This window comes from Etheostoma cragini, chromosome 7 (assembly GCF_013103735.1).
Source record: "Etheostoma cragini isolate CJK2018 chromosome 7, CSU_Ecrag_1.0, whole genome shotgun sequence".
In the NCBI taxonomy this organism is placed as follows: Eukaryota; Metazoa; Chordata; class Actinopteri; order Perciformes; family Percidae; genus Etheostoma; species Etheostoma cragini.
In genome coordinates this window covers 24,729,882-24,755,457 of record NC_048413.1, presented here as the reverse complement: position 1 = coordinate 24,755,457, position 25,576 = coordinate 24,729,882, and the positions used below count along the sequence as shown (strand labels likewise).

The 25,576-nt window shown below is 39.1% G+C and overlaps 1 protein-coding gene across 1 annotated transcript in view; it reads left to right on the top strand.

Moving 5' to 3' along the window:
* Window positions 1–25,576, top strand: part of LOC117947878 (kelch domain-containing protein 8B-like) — a 136,768-nt gene that overhangs the window by 86,457 nt on the left and 24,735 nt on the right. Inside the window, exon 4 of the mRNA XM_034877230.1 lies at window positions 3,007–3,231. Within this exon, the coding sequence (XP_034733121.1) occupies window positions 3,007–3,231 (225 nt within the window). The remainder of the gene's footprint in view (window positions 1–3,006; window positions 3,232–25,576) is intronic.

Sequence of the window (25,576 nt, the reverse complement as noted above, 5' to 3'; positions counted from 1 at the left end):
GAAAAAAATCAAAGTACACGTAAATTAAATTCTTTTCCCATAGATGGTTCCTGTCAGTTTTGGGTGACAAGTTTGGTTTTTATTAGTTATTTGACCTTATAAATACAAGGTGAAACATCATGATTGACAGCGGGATTAGTCGAGTGGTGTAAGGGCGGGACCTCGAAACCGCGGCTCCACCGCCTGATCACTACTACCCTGACTCTGGCTCCAAAATTACAAGATGGCAGTGTCCGTATACAGGATATTTTAGCTTCTCTTTTGTTCTGTAGGAGGAATTTACAGTCTATGTGAGATACAGACATACTGTTGCACTTTTGATTCATAATAACAACTGTCATGTCTCAAGTCTTACAAGGGAGATTTTTTGGAGTTCTATTCCTGGCTACTTACGGCAGTGAAATTAAAATCTCCGATAAAAAAGAAAATTAAAAAGTGAAGCTGAGTTCACATGGCCTCAGCTTTGTTCCTGACATAGCTTAGCATTAAAGGAAGTACATTCAGTTGTTTTTAAGGACTGATATGACCTCTGCAGCCCCATGCAATATTAGAATGGTGCCCTTGAAAGCAACATGTGTTGCAACAAGCAGAGACACTTGTTCTCTAAAATGAAGGCAGACATAAAAACGAGATAACATGATGCAGCAAAAAAAGCAGTTTACCCTGAAATGAACATCCATAACTCATCTGCAGAGCATGCTGCATTACAAAGATGTGTCAATGATGCCTGGGAAACGCATAGACAGAAAAGGATGACTGGACACAACACAACACACAAACAAATACACACGTGGGAGTTTAATCCCATTATATCACATTACACACAGAGTTATGAGCGATGTTCAAACTGAATAATAATAATAATAACTGGAAGCCTATTTATCTTTCCTCTTTCTCTCTCTGTCATGTTGTGTTAATGTATGAGGGGCCGTTTAAGACATTATTCATTCTAGTACTCACACACACATACATTCTCCCTCTTATTTATGTAATGCTTGCTTACTTGCTGTCCTTGAAAAGGTAATCATTCTTTATAAATATGTGCTGCTTCTTCTGGCATATGACGTAACTCCTCAGACTTCATACTGCTATCAATTTCTGTGTGTGTGTGTGTGTGTGTATATGTGTGTGTACACAATTTGAATTAAGGATTTTGTTGCAGTGTCAGGGCTGGTAATAGGCACACAAGTATTGTTGAAAAGAGACTCACTATGCACCTGTGCCCAGACTGAACGAATAAGATGCAATGTGTTAATTAATAAGCTTTACATTTGCTGGTAGACATATTTCTAAAGTTTTGGCAAAGCCAGGCTTGCTGTTCCACAGTTCAGCTCTTTAGGATATATGCCCATCACTTGGATCTAGCTTCATAGATAGTGAGCGCTATCAATCTTCTTCTCTAACAGTTGGCACAAAGGAGTGTACAATTAGATAACAGCTAACCAAAATAGCTTAAACATGGGTTTTTCCGATACATAACATAAGGCTTATACAAAATTAATACAGTATGCATACATTTATTGGCTTTTCTTCAGCATGTAAATGGGATTTTGTCTCTGTCAGTTAGTGTTGGGCATTAAGAACAGATTCCTACTAAGAACCTTTAAAAAAAATGACTTTTCCAAATAACATTCTATTTCAGTGTGGACTTGTATTGCCGCTGTACACTGAACACAATTATATGATAATCAGCAGACCTTTCGACACAGAATGTTCCTTTTCCTCTCACAACTCTCCGACTCTAATGCTTCCCACTCAGTTCGACTCTTTGTCTCGGATCTGCCATCGATCGCCATGCCACGCTGCCTACTCCAGTTGACCCTCTTTCACTTTCTTCTCTCAGTCCTCCACATTCTCCTCTCTTCCCTGTATTACTTTTACACAATACCTCTGTGTCATTGTCTCAATTTCCATTTTCAGTTCCCATTCTGCCTCTTCTTTTCTTTACCGTCTGTTCCTGTATTCTTCTCTCACAGTACTTTTCCTTCTTTCACTGTCTGTTTTTTTCTTACCCTCAACACCCCTAACACATTTTAAGTACCCTTAAATTGATAGCCATACTAATAGAGTACTTCCTTCTCTTACTTTTTTTTTCTTCAACTTCATATGATACTCAATAAATGAATGGTAGCATCAGGTTGCGCAAAATACCACCCCCACTCTTCCCCGTCAAATAATTTTGCAGAAAAACCTTTTGAAAGAAAAAAAATCAAAAGATTAAAACGTATTAAATAACGGTACAAAAGTGTACAAAGAATCATGGTTTGACTGGAGAAGTTTTGATGCTACTTGGTACTGGGTTATTTTTGGTTGCTGACAAGGCTCAAGCAAGAAAGGCATGTCAGAGGTATGTTTATGTAAATGTTTTGGTTACAATTAGCAAAGTGAATAAATGTTAATATTACAAAATAAACTCAACAAAATAACTAGAAAAGAAAGGGACCAAACATAAGAGGTTAACCAAGTAATACATAAACCGTGGTGCCAAACCAAACGGTCCTTAGTAAGTAATAGGCTCGTTGATGAGTCAGGTCTGGGCAGAATTGATCAACGGCGATCGCCTCCCAATGCATGCTGGTTAGATTTGTGTCCGATTTGATCCTGAATTGCTCTGATTTCATGCACACGTAGGGAAACGTTGAATTATCTGATTCCATTGTTTTTCTATAAAAAAAATCAAATCAAATAAATCTAACTAACATTTGCGTTTTTTCATGTTTTATGCCATTATAACGTTGTTATACAGCTCAAAAGACATTGAGGAGTCATTCCTACCTCTAGCCATGGTTGTGCTTGTTAATTTGAGATGCCAGATTTGCGTGAGCTCACAGCAAGTAATAATGTGACAGGAGCAAAAAAAAAATATGGCTTGGCTAAATCAGTTGATCCAGAGGGCTATTACTGCATCGTAGTCCCAGCAGATTTTAAGATAACAAGCTCCGTGGACATGCCAAGCCCCCATATTATCAGAAATGTGTTTTGACCCTGAATTTGAACTCCCCCCAGGTGGTCGTCAGGGAAAGATGCCGGTGACGGCGCTGGAGGCTTTTGACCTTGATATGAAGAGCTGGACACGTTACTCCTGCATCCCAAGCCGGAGGGCCTTTTCCTGCTGCGCTACCAATGAGCGAAGTCTCTTCAGCCTGGGGGGCCTCCAGCAGCCGGGGCCGCATAACTTCTACTCCAGGCCTCACTTTGTCAGTACCATGGAGGAGTATGATCTGGATCAAGGTAAGTGGTGACTTACAAATATATTTAAAAGGTGCTCTAAGGGATGTCACATGTTTTTAAGGCTACAAAAGTTAATATATGTCATATACAGCAAACGTTTCCTCATAAGCTCATGCGCCAGCTGTTTGTCCCCAGAAAACATACCAAAATGGTTTCAGGGTTACTGACAGACTAAAGAACCGGTTTTTCCATTTTTGTTTTATTTGGGAAAAATGTTTATTTGCCAAGGTAAAATGCGTTATCCAATGATACACAGACCCATCTCTACCCACGTGTCATGTTTCCGATTGGAGCTGGAGCCGATAAATACCCGGTAGTGAATGCCGATTGTCATCTCTCCCACTAAAGACAAAAGCTAGATGACAGTGAGGTTCTTTTGTCCACTGGAAAAGGGGCTCTAGTTTATTCATGTGAATCCATGAGAACAGAGAAGCTGCTTTATATGCAGCCCAGAAGAATTGTTGGTTGGGTTCCTCCCAATGTATGCAAGTCTGCCCTGGAGCCCGTCGAATGCAGTGAGAACATGATCTGTTCTGTGCTTATAATCCATCCCAAACACAGGAAGATTATGCATTAGTTGAGTCAGATCATATCAATGCTGATGCTGATGCCAGTTTTCAGTAAAACAAACATGACTGACATGGCTTTTGGCTGAATAGTTGTGGTTTGCATAAATCTTACGGCATAAAAGATAACTGGACAATGCAGTAATGTAATATGGGTAATATGTTGGCTGATTAGGTTGAGGCAAACACAGTTGCTCTAAATCTGTGATTTATCTGTGTGATTTTAACTGTAACCCATACTCGAAGCTTGTACAATTAGGCTGCATGTTGCTGCACTGTCAAGGTTTAGCACCCAAAACAATGAATCATTACATTGAGAACAGGATGATTTGACTTATGATAAGCTTTCCTTAGCACAAGTTATTTTCTAATACAATCATTGCAAAGCCTTTTTCATGCAAACAAAATGTGCCTCAATCAGATATTAAGCTGTAGTTATGTTATTATGAAGACATCTGATAATCCAAATGGGTTTCAGCATATCTGTGAAAAAGTACGGCTTTAGAGAGACAGAGGAGAGAAACGCCCCTCTTGGTGCAATGAATTGTAAATAGATTTTAGAGGATTATCGTGGTTTTCTTTTATGTTACCATGTTAGTAAGCTAAAGGGTTAATCAACACTGAGGCTTCAAGTGTGATAATGGAAGGGATAAATATAAGCAGCATGAAATGCAGCAATAGCGATAGCAATATAAAAAGTATTTCTGTCGTAGTTATATTTAACAGTAAGTTTATCAGTAAAATGTTATAGGTATGTGTATACAGCGTAATTAGTAGAGTTGTACCAATACCGAAAATGGCCCTGATACTGCTTAAAATGCTGGTGGCGGTATCGGCGAGTGTGTGAGTCTTTGCACCAATCGGATACCAGGTGATTTAGCCCCGTAGGACTGACCGTCAAAGTAGATAATAAAAGAAAGTTCTTAGGCCTTTTTTGGTTTTTCATCGGATCGGTAATTGGTATTGGCCGATACCGGAATCAGTATTAGGAAGGAAAAAATGGTATTGGAAGATCTCTATTTGTTAGAACAGAAACAGATTCTTCCCTTCCCGTTAACTGTTGATAGAAAAACTGCTTTGGCTGAAGATGGCGGCGGAGAAAGCAAGTGGCTGCTCTGCTGGAGCTATGGTCACCAAAGTGCCTGCCTTTGTCAAGCTTTCAAAAGTTTAATTGACAGGATATTGACTGATGTAGAGACAAAGATTGTGCACTGACTCACTGTCATTACTGGAAACATCTATGCAGCAGCAGCTGCTGACTCCACAGGTATGGCAACACTGCATGTACACTGCAGGTATGTTGAGTGCATTGTCAGAGAGATTAATGCGTTTCCCAAGGGACTCATACGTTGCCGTGTAACCTGTGTGTGTGTTCAGCCCTTTTGTGATCTCTGAGTTGTGTACTGGTGACAGATGAGACTGTACTGGATTTCCGAAGCTTTACTCTGTGTCCTCTGTGGTTTCAATAAAAAAAAGACAGAACGTAACTTATGTGGTCCGTACTGTACATCTGCTTAGCTACCTTGACAAAAGAGCAGCAGGAATGAGGTTAACGTGAAACAATGGATGTCTTTTAAAGTTACTCTAATATCCTGAGAGGCTTGCCTAGGAAATGCCTTAGCAGTGGCCTTAGCAACGGTCTTAGCTTGCTAGCGTTAGCCATCTATCTAATCGCAGAACTAATTGAAAAATGTTAAACGGCAAATTCAAACCTTTGAATGAATCACACAGGACAAATCGGACATTACATATAGCAATACATTTGTTTGTTCACGTTAAAATTACAATTAATATCTGTTATAAACTTGTATCAACTGAGCTTAAAGGCTTTGAAGACCCACACAAGTGTTTCCAGTTCATCTGGCGGATTAGGCCTTTACCCAAGAATGTGTGGGTGTGTATAGACTGATTGATTGACATCTTTCAGCTTTGTTGCGCTATTAGGGCGGGACAAATGATACCATTATCTCTCTTATTGGTAGATGAAGATTTGTGACCTGATACATTCCCATCTAAACCTTGGCCCACCTTTAACCTGAGCAGAGGTCTAATCTGCCACAAATGAAAACATCTGTGTGTGTTCAGAGGCTTTAACTCCTCACGGACCTACCACCGGTCATATCAGTAACGGCTCTGACTGGAGCGTGCACGCATGATGACCTTTGTCATACGCTAACAACATCCACGCACACAGTCACCCTTGAAAAACACACACACACACACACACACACACATGCAGTAGGTAAAATCACCAAGATAAAATGTGTACAAAAAATAAGAGTAGGTTTTGGTGAAACACATACAGGACTGTCTACATCACCTGATACACACACATTTGTTCTGCTGCTGTGCATAACTTACAACACAATATCAAAAAGTGCACCAGAAACATAATATCATGATATTCATTCTTCTATAATAATTGGCTTAGTACTGTTGGCTTTTACAGTTATGGTTTTTAGCTGGGAGAAGGCTTCGGGGAAGACCCAGGACTAGGTGGAGGGATTATATCTCCAACCTGGCCTGGGAACGCCTCGGATCCCCAGTCAAAGCAGGTTAATATGGCTCAGGAAAATTAAGTTTGGGGTTGCCTGCTGGAGCTGCTGCCTCGCGACCCGATACCGGATAAGCGGATGGAAATGGATGAATGGATGGTTTTGAAGTCTTTAAAACATTGATTTTACACACAAGTTCTTGTCATAAACTAGGGGAATACAAACACCACCATGCATAAAAACTGATAATGTCAATTCAGAACATGCCTACACACATTCCAATGTGTGGGCATGGAGCAAAATACTGTACGTGAGTGCACACTTGAAGGTGAGTGTGAAGTATGCATGATAATTGAATGAAAAATTGGGGGGGTGTCAACAAGACGGACAATTTGTAAAAGTGTATCTTACATCTAATAAAGCTTAGACAGAATCTTTTCAATCCACCAGCTCTTAGATTGATTCAGGCAAAGTCTCAATATATCCTTACTAAAACTGTGATGATTCATTCAATAGATAGATAGATAGATAGATAGATATACAGATATACAGATAGACAGAAACTCTTGTTCAACTCTCTGTGCAATGAGTTGTGATTTGATTAATGACAAGTGCAATTAAAGGTTGCAAAAAGAAAAGAAAACTGAATTTGAAGAAAAGCATGAAGAGAAAGCTAATAAGATTCAAAGTGTGTTCTTTGGCAGAGCAGACAGTAATCCATTTGATGAGGGAGCCGTTTTCTAACTTTCCGTAACAGGGCTGTCGCTAACAATTGTTTGCAGCACTTCATCCTCTGACATTCTGGGCTTTACTGTTATGAATTAAGGGGCATGGAGTGCAGTGAAGTGTGCCATGTCTAGGGAATACCAGCACTCTTTTGGATTTGTTGTAGCCAGAGGCACATGCTGTAGCTAAGAAAGAATACATGATTGACCCTGGACATTGAAGTGGGTAGGGGTGTAACAATACATTAACCTGGATCAATATATATTAATTCAATAATCAATGATCCAATATCATTGATGCAATTGGGAAATATTAACAGATATCACCTTCTTTAAGGTGCGCCTTTGTGTTGAATTTATATATATTATTTTTATAAAGTCAACAGTTTGTTTTCATGTAAATGTTTGGAATAGCTGAGTAATAACATTGTCAAATCATATTTTAGTTGCTTATTATGAATTGATATGAATGTAACTGATGTGTAACTGAAATGAGAGTGAAAAAACATGTTGTTGCCTAGACACCAGGAAAGATGGTTTAACATGTTTGCATTGTCACTGTTAACATGTTGCCATGCTATTATTAGCATTTAGTAAAACCTCACAGAGCAACAAACATGGCTTTAGACTCTTATTTTTGGGATTGAATTAAGGCAAAATACATTAATTGGCTAGCTTGAAAATGAAAACTCCACTGAACATTTGTCAAGACTTAAGAAAAAGTCTGCAATGTGTATGTCGATCAATAATGAAAGTCATTAGGGCATTTACCATTTGGCATCCAGATATTAATGGGAAGAGGGTTGACACACACACACACACACACACACACAGTAGAAAGGGCCAAATGACTCAGACAGTGGCATAGCCAGGTGAAAGAGAATGATTAGATATTCTACAAATGATGATTTAGCTGTTCATTGCTGGATGAATGGATTAAACCACAAAAACGATATTAGGCGGCTACCCTACCTTGTGTGTGTGTGTGTGTGTCTGTGTGTGTGTCTGTGTGTTAGACCTACAGACAGAATGGAAAAAGCTTCAGTGTGTAGAGATATGGGGATTATTTGGTTGCTCACGCATGAAGAGATCCCCCCCCCTGAGTGTTCAGCACCGTGTGTGTGTGTGCCATTTATGTGTGAAATTAAGCGAGTCTACCCACCCACATTAACAATGCATCCTTTGACACCCCCATGCGCCTGTCAGCTTAACATTTGATTTATCCTTTTGCTTATTTGGGTCCTCTTAGTCAGGTTGAATGTGTTTGGCTTTGTAGGATAACGACCCTCTTCTCAACTACCTGGTCTCATTTTCACTTCACCTTTGAGAGGGAGCCCGGATTTGAAAGTGGAGTGAATGCAGTATTGCCTGTATGTGGTTTAGGTGTGAACGCAGTATTGGTAAGGAGCATGTGTGGCATGGCAGTGATGTTGGAACTTGAAACATACTAGGGACTAAAAGTCAGTTTTGGTGTTTATTCTTAATCTGTATTTTTCCCCCTTTGAAGTCCCCCTCCACTGAAATTGTGTTCCTTAACCCTCATGTCGTCCTCGAGTCAAATTTGACCCGCTTATTTTGACGGCTCATTTTTTTATCACAAAAAATGAGCCGTCAAAATAAGCGCTCAAAATGTCAACATTAGAAATATAAAAAAACATGAAAAAAACACCCACAATATTGAAAAAGTGACAAAAATGTCAGAAAAGCGATAATAGTGTTGACATTTCTTTTTTTTCTTTTTCATGGTTGATGGGAAGACAGAACAAGGGTTAAGTTTACGTCCCCTACAATGTCTGACATTGACAATACTGACTTGTATATTTAGAAAGCTTATCACTAGAGAGATGTGTTTTCACATTCCTCTCCTGAAGGGGTAGATGTCTGTTCACTTCTCTGAAATTTGAGATTCAAAAGTATCCCAGGATTGCTTAAACAGGCAATCCATAACCCAATTGCTGTCTTATATGCAAAAGCAGGCAAAGAAAGCTAAAACCTACAGAGAGCAAAATCAATCAAAAAAGCATCCTCAAAGCTGTTAGCCACCGCAAGCTACGAGCTAACACGCTAACAACATAAACAAATCAAAGATACAAACTACACTTACTATTCTTTCCTATCTGCTAGTTTTAGTGCACAACACATTTTTCATCTGGGTCTGGGTCTGACTGACATCGGGTTCAGAAAGAACGGCAAGGCCATAGTTGAAGATGGTGTATCAAAATTAACGGAAAGAGGCTAAAATGCTCTGAAGAGCGCACAGCAACTGCAGAGTCAGGGAATAATTCATCTGGGCATCAGTACAAGCAACATATTTCATAATACTCTTTGTCAAGTCATCCAAAAATCTTTTTAAGAACAGCTTTGAGTGAAATAAAAAAGAACAAGTATGCTTGTTAGCATGTTAACAGTCTGTTTCAGGCTAGCATGTTGAGTAGCTACTGTAAGTCATCTGGTTGGGACTAAAGTCTATGGTAGTAGTCCGATCATGTTAACACAAAAGCATGTTTATTTTATATACTTTTCATTTTATACTAAACTCTACTCCTCTGGATAAAGTAAGACACGGAAATCTTATGTATTGTGTATGTGAAACACACATACAATATACAGTGTGTATTAATGCAAATATTTCACATGTAGGATCTGAGAGTGTTAACCTTTCATAGAGTATGTATGCATATTAGCAGCAAATCTTGACCTGGCTTTTCGCGTTGCTCTGTGTGTGTGTGTCTGTTTGTCCATGTGTTGTGTGCTTTTGTCACGTGTGTGTGTGTATGTTAAACCACATGGCTGTTGTTTCTCAGGATTTAGCATTATATGTCAGTCGCACCCCTCTTTCATTTTTGCTCCTTTGAATGTGTCTTGCCACTGACCTTTGAGTGGGGAAACTGGTAATCGGATTGGTCTGTGATTATGGTATTTAATAGAGGTTATTGTCCTCTGGGCCTTTGCTAATACTCACGTTCATTACCTGTTCATTCTATACAGTCACAATGTTTTAGTCAAGGTGATTTGCATTTAAATGTTCCAAACAACAGCTTTCAGTGCTGATGAGAAGCAGAGCAGCAAGCAGGGTTAATGTATTTTCTGGTGTTCACTGCGCGTGGAAAATACAATATTTTTCTACTAAAACGAGCCAAACACAGCTGTAGAACTAGGAAAGAGCGTTCTCGTATGCAAGATTAAGTGAGAACACAACTGCTTGAACTGTGGAAACAGAATCGTATGGGTCAGCACACCTGTAAACGTTATAACTGTAGAGGTTTCAAACCCTCCTCCGGCTTTTGGGCCACACCTCCTCATTTAAATACACCTTTGAAAAAAATAAAATATAATATATAAACTGCCAAAACTGTATAGATAAAGTTTCAAATGGAAAAAAGTAAAACCAAAATTGTTTTCTTTGTTTTAAATTGTCACTTCACATTTTCCAATTATCATTTGACATTTTAATTTTACTTTTTCAATTTTCTTCTTAATTATGGCCTGATTATTCCTAGTGGAGAATTACAATAATAATAATCTTTTTACTTTGATATCTTTTCATTCTCTCTTTGGACTTCTAATTTTAACTATGAATAACAATATCCACAATAGTAGAGTAACTGGATGAAGTTTAATTATAAGCAACCAGTTGGAACTATATTATGACGACTATCTTCTGTCTATGGTAATGTAACAATCTGTTAAGTCAAAGAGGATAGCTTACAATTGAATCTTTTTTACATTATTTTAGCATTTCTTTCTATCAACGGGACACTCAAGGTACTCTTCTGTACTTGTTTCTTCAGGATAACGGGTAGATTTTCAGTCATATTTCCATCATCTGCAGTGAAAAGCAGCGTAGGAAAACTAGTGACTATCGCCAGATGAGTGACAATGTTGTTTGACTCATTTTCTGTAACCAGTGTAGCATGAAAGCACGGTGGGAAGAATTAGATGACAGCCTGCATTCCCTGTTGTCAGAATGAAGCAGAGGAAACATAGAGGCTCTGGTCTGCCGCTGGCGCTTTATTATGGAACCCACGCAACTTCTATTTCTATTGAAGGCCACGCAAGGCCCGTCCCCTGACCTGTCAGCTATCCTTACCTTTCCCAATCAAGATCAATGCCCAACCCCAACCAACTGAGTTGCTTTGTAGGGCGGGACTTGCCTAGAAGTTACGTGGGATCCATAACAACACACCGCTGGGTAATTCAGGAGAGAAAACGCTGTTTTGTTGTATGTACTGTATCGTAGCAACAGTTTGCAAGTCTGGTTTCCCATTTTGAAAGGAATACATTTCAGTCGCCTACTGGCATGAGAGTTATTTCCTCCCACACAGGTAAAGAATGTATGTGGTAGTTTGCTGTCGACTGTAATCTTTGTGGTGTGTTCAAGTGCGACTTTTTGGCCATGTCACAGGTGACATGGGGAGGCGCGAGCTGATGCCACAGTTCGCATTCTTTTGGCTTAGTTCATAAGTCCAATACATGTCATTTTGCTTTTAATCCAAAGTGACAATTGCTATATACAGTAAATATGTCAGAGGTCGCCTCTGGAGCAACTAGGGGTTAAATGTCTTGCTCAGGGATACATTGGTCTCCCACACCAAAGGCATGTGTCATATCCCCTGCTGTCTATATGGAGCTAGTTTGTGCTTGCATATATACATACATGTGACAATGGTTAAAAAGAAATATGAGGTCTATTGTTATAAACAGCACTTTTAATCTGGAAATAATAGATAATTTAGATATAGGGCCACTCTAATGCATACTGATTTACACATCCCATTTCATTCCAACTTCTATGACTTCTGAGTTTATCAAACAGTATCATGGGAAATGAAAAGAGACTAAGCATAATATGGCAGCCTCTCCTATTTTGGTTGTCTAACAGGGTCATCCAGGATTTATCTTGTGTTTTCATATGTCAGTTAAAATAGTTTCTATACTTTTTACATACATTGTCTGAATTGTAAGATATCCCATTACGCTTAGCTTAAGTAGGTTGATTGCTTTATTTCTATTGCTGAGGGACTTAGGCAGTAACACTCCCAGTTAGACTGCTGAAGATGGTGGCCAAAATAATTGACCCTCTGCTCAGCATTCAGACTCCAGTCCCCATCACAGTGTGAACATCTGTTTAACCAAGCCTGCTCATTAAAAATGAAACATTAAACAAAAAACACATTAAACAAAGTTCATAAAAAGTCATTGGACCAAAAAACTATATTTCAAAGGGAATGGGAATGTAAAATTGATATAATGAATAGAAATCTTAATAAATAAATAAAAGAACCAATATCAGATATGTGAACAGAAAACGACTTATAAATGTAAAGGTGGAGGCCTACTGCAGAACATTTTTAAAGGTTCCCTATTGTAAAAAGCGGAATTTCCATTTCTTTTATTATTTATTAAGCGGGTTGTGGTGCTGTATAAATACTGTGAAAGAACAAAATGCTCATTTCACAGAGAAATGCACACAGCCCGTATTCAGAAACTGATCCATCGGGACTTCCATACAGTAAATAGAAAGTGCCACTACAGGGCCATTACAGTCATTCCCCAGTGGCAGTGATGGAGCAGAAACCCGTAGAGCGCAGGTGCAGAAAACCCGGAAACACTGACCAGTCAAAGCAGACTTGGCCTTTACAAGGGTGGCTTAAAGAGACAGGCGCTAAAACGCCTAAAAACTAGAAAAATGTTCTAGTAGAAACCCAAAGTAGTAGTATGAGCCTGAAAATTAGCATAATATGGCACCTTTAAGTTATTAAAAGCTTTTCTTTGACATAATGTTGACTGACAAGTGAAGCACTTAATTCTCCAAATGCCCTTTTTATAAAGTGGTGATTGGTGAAGTCTGTTCCAGTCTACATCTCCTTCTGTCTTTTTCTTGTTCTCTTTCTTCATAGTTTTGCATCAAAGTTTAATCATGCCCTGAAGGTGGTCCACTGCTCTCCCCAGCTTAAAAATATCTTGACCAGGGCTCTGCCATCTGAAACAGGTCACCAGGTGGATTTGATATGCCGTTATCTGTCTCCCTTCTCATCTTAAAAGTAATGCAGGGTTGTTCAGCTGTAATTTATGTGAAAGATAATGTGGATTTTGAAGTTCACATAGGCGCTAAGGCTTTAACCCCATCAGCCTGCAAACCTTCTTCTCAGAAATAGCATGCCAATCAAGCACAGCACACCCCTCTTTTAAAGGGTTAGGATGCAGGGCTTTGATCTGCCAACAGATTGCTTGTAGTGGCAAAGCTATGTCAATGCATTCTTTACTTGAGATTCCTTTACTTTTACTCCTCCCTCCCATCCCTGTTAGGACTGACAGTTATCTAGCTACAGATTATCTACTAAAGTGAAGTGTTGACAGATTGAGAAGTCTTGCAAGCTGGAGAGTACAGAGTATTGCCCTTACTACAGCCCCATGCACAAATCACACTGCTTTGGGAAGAAAGAAATTCAAAGCTTCATTGCTACATGCAAAGTTATTATGTAGTTATAATTTGACAATCACTGTCAATTGTCTGGCACATGAATCATATCCATTATGTGTGTGATTGGGTGAATTTGAAGCTTAGACTGGCCTTTGAAAAAGGCTTCCAGTGTCTCCCCAACCATTTCCTTTCAGTTTCCTGCTCTCTCATTCTGTCCATTCACACAGTCCACCGCCTCTTCTCACTTTCACCTCCCCATCCAACTCCCCTGGCCTCTCACTTGTTTAATGTCTCCACTTTTATTCGCTTTTTGACATTTTCTTCTTACCACTGTCCTCTGGGGCCCTGCTCTGGTCACACTTCTACCGTGACAGAATACTCTGAGTACTGAGTATTCAGGCTGATTTCCTGGAACTCTGGAAAAAACACACACAATAAAAATGTAGAAACATTTTTACATACCCTAAAAGCACAATTATTGAAATATATTCAGAGGTGAATAGATGTCAGAAGGTTTTACTTCCCTAATCCTAGTCAGGGTTTACTGTATGTCAAGATAAATGCATAAAACCATAAATAAAAGCAGTATTTTTAACAAACCATTAGTCATGCTGTTATTTGTAACTAATCCACATTTCACTACATCTGCTCCCCTTGTCGACAGCGGTTAAACGACAATTACACAGCAATCAGCTCAGTTGTGCCTGTTGATTAGGACATATTTAGTTTCTAAAATGTAAAAGTAGATAATCTAAAGCTGGTTGCTCTCTTTTATTCTCTCTATCTGCTCTCGCTTTCTAACTTTGTCAATCTCTTTCAATACCTTCCCCTCTCTCAACTAATGCTGCTTATGAGTTTTATTACTAAAAGTGGCCTTCCAGCGATTGTTTAGGAGATTGTAACGGTGTTAAAATGCAACAGCACATCACAGGGATTAGTTTTTCTCCTACATGTTTTAGTCCCCATGCAAAATGGCAGCAAAGATGCAACGCCGCAGACATATCTGTACCTGAATGTGCACATTGGCTTTGTAGTAATTACATTCATGCATATTTAACTGGTCTACTTACTGACGGATGCTGCAAATAACTAATTATATTAAGTATGAAGCTTAAAAGGTGTTACACATCTGTTGCCTAAGTATGTGATCAAAAGACTGGCTTGTTGTTCAGACTATTATTGGTTTGGACATGCTGTCACGGGAAGCCTATAAATAGACCCTAGGGAGTGCTGGTGAGGACTCTGTGTGTGTGTGTGTGTGTGTGTGTGTGTGTGTGTGTGCGTGTGTGTGTGTGCGTGTGCATTTGCTATGTGTGCGCCTTGTGTTTACAAGATTATAGCAGATTATAGCAGTGGTAGGAAGATTCTTTGACAGGACAGGAAGTTCAGGCAAATCCAAAATCTCTTCTTTTACCGAAATTATGACAGAAATCTTCCTCGATAGTCATTACTTCCACCTAAGGTCAAATGGGTCTGAGCATCTCAGGAGTGGATGATTGAGGCTGGATAAAGAGAGGAACGAGAAATACAGTAGATTCATTATGCAGAGCCATATATCATACCAAGGAGCCAGAAGCCAAAGCTCACCATAATGTTTAGAACACATCTCCCGTGCTGGTGCTGAATGCTGCTCTGACAATTGAATCCAGTTAGAGATTGGGATTAAGGCTGTAGGAATATCTTGTTCATGTGATATTTAGCAACAAATAACCACCGAATATCTGTGCAAAGCCTGTAATATACTTTCAATTAAAGTGCTTGCTTATGATTGCTGTGGTTGTGTGCATCCTGACAAGTGAATGCTACGCGGTTACCATCCAATGGCACATGAACAGTGGGGCCAGTACATCAGGTTGTGAAGTAAGGTTAACAGTAAACCAATGGCAACAACATTGGCAGAAAGTTCTAAAGAGAAAATGGTAAAGCTTGTCACCTCTGTGGCTTATTCTGCAATGATTTCAACATTAACGTTATATGTTGTACAAATTCAGCCTAAGGACCCGCCACTGTTCTAGCCATATTTTATGTTTGACAATATTTATTTATTATTATTTTATGTTAGACATATTTTGCTAGACAAAAAAAGTTGTTATTGGATGATTCTGCTCATTGGACATCAATGGTGAGGTGCGGAATCATCCAGTACAAATCTAATTCCCAGAGCTTTTAAAAGAAAGTATGTCCCGAGCCTTGAGGTCAGGGTAAATAAAAATAACTAGTATTTTATACCTGGTTTATATTTCAGCTGTAACAGTACAGAGGGACAGGTACCTAGTCAAGATTCTCCTCACAGCAGCGAGGAAAGTGATAACCAGAAACTGGTATAAGCCAGTTTGTCCTAAACGGCAACAATGGTTTAATGTCATACAAGATAGAAGGGCAATGGAAAGGTTGACTTTTGTGCCAGGTTTGAGAAAAGGTCTGTATACCAAAAGATTGCAGAAGTGAACACTTTACTTAAATAGAGCATGAGGACATTGGTTCACAGCTTGGACTCAGTGGATAAAGCATTGGCTTAAAATTTATTTTTATTTCTATTCTTTTTTTTTGTGGCAATCATCATCTTTTCCCACAGGAGTTTCCCCGTTCCCTCTTTTTATGTTTTTGTTTTTTATATATTACTCACAAACTGATCAGTTGTAACAATGAACTGACTATTCGATAAAAGCTAAAGTTTAAAAAAAACACACACTTTTCATTGATCCTAGAAGCATTAGTGGCTTGAAGCACACTGACCCCACATGCTTCTTCGAAGTATCTCCTTCTACAGCTTCTCCAAAATAAAATATTGGGAAAGTGAATGCCGCACTGTGAGTTGCTAACCACTCACACTGTTAGGTGGCTTTTTCCACTGTTAAAAATGGTTATGTGCTTCTAAATGGATTCATTACTAGTAACTGTTCCCCCCCTAACTTTTCAAGGTATTTCACTTTTTTCAATTAATGTATTTGCAACCCCATCCCCAGGCAAGATCCTCAATTTTGTAAATCCATGGATTAAACACACTGTCCTCTCAAGAGAAAAATGACAGCATCAGTCAATTTACCAAGTGGCCTTAATTAAATTAAACAATGTGTGTCGTAAATATGAAGGGAGCAAAGGAGGAAGTCGGGTTTTGTAATTATAGAGCAACAAAATCCCTATTCTTACGGGACTATTATAACCAGGAGATCTCATGTGATTCAGAAATGATGCCTTGCTATTATTGCATAACCTGAATCTTATGGTGTCTTTTCTTTAATATTGTGTTCATTGAACAATTTCATACATAAACATTCATTCCGGTTGTTACAATATTTCTATTTATAATATGTTTTAAATCCAGTTGTCTCTTATGCTCCAGTCCATGTCTTTATGTCGTTACTTATACTAACACTTCTTACACTTAACCTTGTAGAACATATTTTGCATCAGTTGTATCCTTTTACGCAAAACAAAACCAACAAAGAAACAAGAAACATCCCTCAGGATGCAACCTGTCAACAGAGAAGGTGTCAAATCAAGAGCTGACATCTAAGGTAGTCTTTACTCCAATCACACACGGCAATGCGTGATTGCTCAAAAACAGGAAGCACAACCTACATTAGACACATTAAAAGCTAATTGATGTGATTTATATCATGTATTTAACATTTTATGTTAACATGGCCCTCTAAGCACTGAAAAGCGTTTGTGACCTTGTCTTGTTTGTGACAAGAATCTTATTTTATTAGCAAAGAAAAATGGCATAACACACCTACTGTGTGCTTTTGACTGCAGCTCTGTGCCTGACTGTTCAAAGCATTTACAGAGACAAAAATACCAGGAACTGTAACTCATATCAAAGCCAACATGTCCTTACTGAATATAAATTACAACAATGACCGTGAGTAATTGACCGCAGAGCTCTCCACTATAGAGACTACTTTGTTCCAGGCCAGAGTGGTAGGAGGAGGTGAACTGGATGGTGATTAAATAACTTCACAGACAATGTCAAGGTTTTATCAAGAGGTTTGGAGACGCACTTGATACACCTCACTGCCCCAAGCACTCATTCAAAGACACACACACACACACACGGAGAAAAAGACAGCAGCTTTGAACCTCGTAAAATCTCTATAGACCGACCTCCATAACATCTTCAGAATGACCCTGAAAGGGTAAAGCAATTAGCCCTGGCAGTGTGTCCTCTACAGTTTAAAAGTGCTTACATCAGACTTTCAATCCTCCTCCAGGCTCCTTTTTTGCATGATCATATGGCGGTCGGTGTTGACTTTTTGACCCCGTGCTTCTCTCCTGCATGGTTTCTTCTCTAACCCAGTCTTCTTTCTCTGTGACATGAATATTAACACTGTTTCTGACCACTTCTTTATCACTTTGAAGGGCCATTTCCGTAAATAACCAATTAAATTGATTTAAAAAAAACAAACATATTTTCTAATAAACCTCCAGTGACATGGCTACGCACATTGTTTTGGTTTAGTTTACTCAGTCTTTGAGATATTAGCTTCTCATCTAATTCATACATAATGGAGATGAATGGAATTTTATCTATATGTTTTTGTTTTTGCTGACAGCCCTCATGAAAGGACTAATATCAACTAATTTATCCTTTTAACACTTTACAAATTAAGATTGTTGCACATAAAACACAAGTCATATACAAAATACGATGTTTTAGTATAAATTAACTTTGCAACAATATAACGGTAGAGCAGAAATGATAAGACAATTAAACAAAGAACTGTTTTGCAGTTTTGTAGTACTGGAGATCGGTCTTGGTCTTAAGACTTTTTAAGGTCTCGTCTCGGAATCATCTGAATTTTTACTTGTTCTCATCTCGGTCTTGGATAAAGAGGACTCTTGATTTTATTTCAAGATCAAGACATGTCAAGACCACTACTGCAGGGACATCACTAAACCGCCTCTGCATTGTCTAAATGTATGTTTTAACATCATTACTGTGATTGGATGGCCCAATCCCAAAGTGAGCCTTAAGGACTAAAGACTCACTGATCTCAGGTACTAAGTTAGTGAGTGTGTGAGGTCACATGGGCTCAGACAGGTAAAATTGGGATTTGGAGAGCTCTACTGTTGTTGTCTGGATTAGTTTGATCCATGTTAGCAGATTTAAACCGGAAAGAGTAAAATGGAGGCAGAGGTAGAGATACAGAATAATATGTTTTTCTTTACAGCCCATGGCATCCTTAAAACAGCAGCTGTAATCACCAGTCTCGTAATGCTGCCATCACTTTAGCTGATATCATCCTGTAATGCACAGACTAGCAAATAGATTGATAAGCCTCTTGCTGATTGCAGTAGATCTCTTTCTATTAAAGCACTGTCTGCAGAATAATAACAGTGTGCAAATCAGTGATCCTCTACCCTGCCGGGGGGTGGGGATGGAGGTGGAGACCACAGAAGTTGTTGGGCGATGACTCAAAACCTGTCGGCCGCTGCCAGACTTTCAGAACCAAAGACCTGTGTACCTCTCTCTGAATCATCTCTGTCATGTTTACACTCTCCCCTGGCGTGTCTTCTCTCTGCTACTCTGTGAACAGATTTTTAGGATTTGATGTTTCAATATTGGATTTTTTTTTTTCTTGCAGTTTTTCCCTACTGTTTTTGAAGCTGTGCACTCTCATGAAGCTCCTTCCTTTTAACGTTTTTTGCTTTCTTTCTTATGATCTCTTTGACCATAGAAATAGGTGATAGTCAAGCAAAAGCAGTGACCCGATGGAACCCAACAAATGACGACTATTAGGCCCTGTCTGAACTTTTTATATTAGGGTCACAGATTAGGCTGGGATTTCAATACTTTTTAGGCACTACCCCAATCGCCTCTACAGTACTAAAGGTACCCTGCTACACAAAACCATTTCTACTTGCATTTTTTTAATTGTGTTAGGTCCATATGTGTTTTTGTTATGCTGTAAAGGGGAACATGAACTGCTACCTCCTCTGTCAGCTCTAGCCACTGAAAGAAAATAAACGGAGAAATCAGACCAATTACAAAAACTGGCAAGTCTGACATCATGCTGCCTGAGCTCCTTAGTACTTATGAGCTCGTCCAGTTGTGCTGGGTAAAGGATGCTAATAGCCAGGCTCTCATTGGCCAGCTGTTAGCCAATCAGAGTCAAGAAGCTTAGCTCATTGAATATTAATGAGAACTGGCACAAATCAAGCTGAATCTTCCTTTAAGCTTTCTATACCCCGTAGAATGGCTTGAAACAAGGTAACCAAGGGATTTTCTCTACAAAACGGTTACAGAGTCCATGGTAGAACTTCAGACATTACCACAAAGTAATCAAATATGTGTGGCAGGGCACCTTTAAGTACTCGAAAAATGCATCGTGGCTCAATGTACAATTTCAATACCTAGGAGTAAATAGGAGTAAATTTAACAAAGTCCTCGTAGACTGTGAAGCCACGTATCCTACTTGTTGTCCAAGCCCTTGTGTTCACACTGGATAAAGGTGTCCAACGTTATCTGTACCGTGAGAAATAATGCAAAGTTGAGCTTCATACACATCCCCCTGATTTATAACCAGAATTGTAAATCAGAATGTAAACTGGGCAAAAGATTGTAAGCACAATTACATTTACCTAAAACTAACTTAATTTAAATGACACAGAACATACTGTTTTGTAATTCATTCTTTGAATATAGACATTAAGAGAATAAATGGTTATGCAGGTACTTTTACTTTTAATACTTAAAGTACATTTAAATCAGGTACTCTTTAATGTTGCTTAAGTAGTGTTGTCATTGTGGTACTTCTACTTTTATTAAAGTAAATATGTCTCTGGTTATTTGCACTTTCACATTCAGAATACGTCTTCCACCACTGCAGATGAGCATCATTTAAACACACAAATGACATCCTCTGCCATTGACAACATATATGGGATGATGTATTTTTGTGTTGTGACAAGCTTTCAACCCAAAACTGTGGTAACCCCTGTGCTGCAGTCTCTCAGTGAGCTCACATTTACTGCCGATATCAGAGAGACAGCCTTCACACTACTAGGCCAATAAGTCAAAGCTGTTTAGTCCGCTCTGAGTTACAAGGCAAAACGGCTTCTGCTGTGTTTTATTCGGCGTTACTACTAAATAATCAGATTTATATAGCGCTTTTCAAAGTAATTAAAGATGCTTTTCATAGGCCTACTTTCAGACAAATATAAACAAATACAAGTAGACAACTTTTAATGGAGACAATCAAAATACTATTGCAAGACAGAAATAAAAACAAAGTCTTTATGTATTGACATTATTCCCTATTCGTTTGCTAAGGAATAAGGCTTTAAATTGGAGCCTACATAAAATACTCATTTTACAAATGCGCACCCTATGAATCAATGCCTTCTCATTCCAAACTGGTTGAGTCACACACAGTGACATTCATTTTCATGGATCTCTATAAGACATGATGAATTTGCTTAGTTACATACCGTCCTATTACTACCTGCTGCAATGAAGTCTTTTTAGAGTCCAACATTTATATATTTAGTACCACGCCGTGTTTCTGGATGAGTGCTCTTCATCTTCATGTAGGTGTGTTTGATAAGGGTATCCGCTTGGGCTCTGCTTTAGTGGGTGGATTTTTGTATACTATCCAGCAACTGACTGCCTGATAGATTTCTACAAGTTTGCATACTGGAAGGTCACTTACAGGACCCTCTTTGAATGTTACCAATACAGCCACCTGAGCAAAGAGATTTTTTTTAAGAACATAGTAAAGAGGAGTTATCAATCGTGGAAACATTAGTAGATCTGTTAGTAGTTCGGAAGTGTCAGGGTGCATGAAATGGCCATGACAGTGGTTAAAGCCCACATCAACTTGCAGGCCCACCCACTAAGCATGCAAATGTAAAGGATTACTGAGAGACCAAGGAGCCTCATTAGTATCCCTAGTAGAAGCCTGAAGGATGTGTCTTCTTCCCTTCCACACCTTTGGTCCTGAGCGTCCCATAGAGCTCTGCTGGATAAAACTGAGCCACAATAATCAGTTTGTCTAGGATCTCCTCCAAAACGAGCTGGGTAATATCTTCCCTCATTCATCAGATCCTCATTTAGCTCAGTTAACTGGCTTCCCTCTGTCCTTGGTGCTGTCTTTGTACTTGATGATACAAATGAAAAACGTCTTATCTCTGCACTCACTGAAGGTTTTCTAAGTCCTGTAGAGTGTGGTGTTTTCTCCTCGATCCTCATAAGACACGTGGATTAGTGCATTGATCTTGTAATTGATTGTTTAGTGCTATTAATGAAAATGGCATTGCAGCAACTTTGTGTGTGTCTGTGTGTGTGTGTGCGCACGCTCCTGTGTGTTCTTGTGTGTTCTATGAGTGGAAGTAATTATCTATGGGTCCGGGATGCAAATCTAATTTCTGTCATCTTAGATACAAATCATCTAAGATCACAATAAATACTCTTTTATATTTACCCTTAACTAATATTATCAGTTAGCCAAATAAAGAAATGCAGATGGACAGGTACCCAGAGAGTCTTTGTGTTGCACCAGCGGATCCATCTGAAAACCTGGTTAAGTGAGGAAAGAACAAGCAAGACAAAACAGTTTTGGTCTTTTTATAGCCACATGTAATGTGATATCCCAGTTACAAAAAAAAAAAATGGGAAATGTTTTCTTTTTGCAGTAGCTAACTTTGTGTTTAGTAACACTAAACACAAAGTTATTGGTTTTTCAGGTATGTATGTATGATGTATGAAATAAAAAGTCAGAGTACTTATTCTCTTATAATTGAGGAGGAATCAGAATCTTTGATACAAACATAAAATGTGCCCTTCTACATGGCAGTAAAACCCGGAAAACCACCAAGTCAGTCATCGATGAACTACAAATGTTCATTAACGACTGTCTCAGATAATTACTGAGGATTTGGTGGCCCAACAAGATGTACACCTGTGGAGATGCATGAATCAGGAGCAAATCCAGAAAGTGGGGATGGATCGGTCATACAGGAAGGGTCCAAGGAACATGGACTATAACTCTGGACTATAATCCCCAAGGCAAAAGGAAGCTAGAGAGGCTAGATTAAGGAGAACATCCGTACAGGTATTTCGAATATGGTCGGTACCTTAGCAGTATGCCTGTCTATCTATCTATCTATCTATCTATCTATCTATCTATCTATCTATCTATCTATCTATCTATCTATCTATCTATCTATCTATTGATGAGCCGTGTGTATTTGCTTCAAAGAATTACTGTATTTTACATAGCAGCAGTCCATGAGTTGCTCTTTTGGACATCGTCTAAGTTTTGATGGTTTTGCCTGTTGTTCTACAAAATTTTCTCCCAAGGGAGACAAAAAGGAGACCTTGACCTTACACTAAATGTAATTCATCCAATCTGTCACGTTTGTGATTGTCTGGTGTTTCCTATTTTATTTTGTAGTAGTCTGTGTTGCTTCCTGTCTTGTCTTGTTGTGCTTCCTGTTTTGTGTTTTCCCGCTTTTTTGATTACTCTGCCCAGTCCTAATGTGTTGCACCTGTTTCCCCCACCCTTGTATCACCTGTCCCTTGTTAGCCTGTGTATTTAGTCTCTGTGTTTCCTTAATGTTTTGTGGGATCATTGTTTTCTGTATTTTGGTTTCTGGCATATTGAGGCTCGAGTCTTGTAAAGTATGTTTTGTTGGTGTTCCTGTTAGTTTCCATGTTCCTGATCTTTTTGTAATCCTCAGTATTTTTTGTAGCTGATGCTTCAGGACACTTTTTGTTGTACCTTTTGCTCTAATGAATCTTTGATAACTACTCTAGACACAATCCATCCAACACTTGATATATTTCAGTCTGGAGGTACCATCCATAAAGCAATGCTACAACTGTGGATAAAAATATGATTCTTTTTAGAAACTTCACCAAGAATAGGCCACATGCCAAGAGAATTGTTTTCTGTCTTTGTGGAAGGAAGACACTAAAAAAATCTATACATAGTACATGTAAAACTCAGTGCTCCCTGGTGACGTTTTCGGGTCTATCAGACGATGCTTCAGCCAAGTGATGGCTCAGACAGGTTGAGTTAAGTACAACTAACTTTTCAACTTAATATCCTAACACGTGCTGTATCAAACAATGGATAAAACCCATGAAAGGGTTGAGAAAGGCCTGCATCAGCCTGCTGCCATTCTTACTGGTTAGCTGACTGATATTATTTCCATGTTAGTTTTTGCTAATTAAAATGCAGTCATGCTTAACATGCAGCAATCCGCTGTTTGCCTTCTTGTTTGCCTGTTACGTTACTCTACCAACAACTTGTGTGCATGTGGGTGTTTGTCAGCATTTTTTTTGGTTTTTAGTCTGCTTGTTGGAGTCTAAATGGCTGCTAGCACTACAGAAGCCGCCTACTTCTTTTTACATCAGACTGATGAAATCATATTGTACATGCCTGCCCAGGTCGGTGTGGAATCACCCAACATCAGTCCAACATATGCAGATATATTCCACCTTGATGTAATTCAGCCGAGCGTGTGAGGACAACAAAACACATCAAGCTTTCAAGCAACACCTTGGATATATCAAGGTCATTTCTCTTCATTCTGCAAACACTTCCAGTAATGATTCGCGTGCTGAGATTAGTGTTGAGTAAGTCTGAGTGGCGAATACTGTTCTGAATTATCTTAATGGTAATATATTGCATTCTAGATTAGATCATGTCCAATCATATCCTCACAATGTATATCATTTTTCAATTTAGAATGAATCATAATCACAAATGTAATGTTGAAATGTGTGCACTCAAGTAGTTTTATGGTTTTAAGGGGTGATTAATTATGAATTATTATGGTGCAGAACTCCAACACGAAAATATTCTACCCTTGACGTAACCCCCATTATTTAAAGTACTACAAAAGTAATTTATTTATCCTCAATACAGTCAATTAGAATTGTGATTGTCATTAATCTTAATTATGTTTTAACAACAGCATAGGGCTTTTAAAAGTTAAAGTAAGGGACTAAGATGCAAGCACCCTAAGGGCCCTATTTTAACGAGCGCTGGGCGTGAAGTGCCGGGCGCAGGTGCGTTTAGGGCATGTTGAAATCCACTTTTGCTAGTATGAAAAAAGGGTCTGTGTGCTGGGCGCATGGTTCAAAAAGTGTGACAAGCATAATGTGTGCATGCGCTGTGCACGAGCCTAGGCACATTTTACTAATGCGCTGTTAAAATAACAATGACATAATGCGATATTGACTTTAGACCAGGTTTTGTTGGCCAATGGTGTGATCACTTCCAGCTTCCTCACGATAGCAATACACCAAGAATTCACCTGAACACACCTCCCTGTAAGACCAGCACGCCCATGGGCGCAAAGATGGGCACAGGTGCATTTGCTATTTAAACGACGTGGGCGTCCTAAAATCATCCATGTGGCGCAGCTGTTTGATATCTGCCTGAAATATGCAAAGCACGTCTATCAGAATGTGATCCCACGGAGGGCATGCCTCTGCCATTACTACCTCATTTCCTTTCCAAAATCTTCCCTATTCTACCTTTTGATTACATTTGGAAATGTGGTGTGGTGGGGTCTAACTGTAGCCTTCCTTAGGGCAAATGTAGCGTGTGTGCAAGTGTGTGAATCAGAGAGAGGTTTTTCTAAGCACAGGTAAAAAATGTGTCCACATCTGCCTACTTGGTGTGCGTGGGTGTGTGTGAGTGTGTGTCTTATTGAGCTTCACAATGGGAAGTGCTGGTGTCTGGGAGGGCGAAACAAGAGAATGAAGACGATTGATTTAGAACTTTAAATAACACACTCTCCTCTCCTCCAGCTGAGTCCACCAGACTATGTGCCCCACACGTCACTCAAATGCCTTTCTGTCTGTATGCGCAGCCCTGGCAGTCAGTTAGTCCTGGAAAAAAAGGAGAATTAGCCAATTTGAATTATTGCCTTCCCATTCATTTTCCCCAAAGTTTATAGTTGGCTGGGGAAATAGAATTAATCATTTCTGCTGAAGAATGGCTGCACTCCCCTCCTCGAGGCACCTCATTTGTCCTCTAATAGGTTAAACCAGGAGTGAATAATGCTGCATGTGATGTTCCGTTTTTGTATGGTAGAAGGATTCGCTCTGTCTCTTGGTAGCTTTCTACTTGACATGTTTTGTGAGAGGCTGTGTTAGAATAGACATGTGACCGGTTT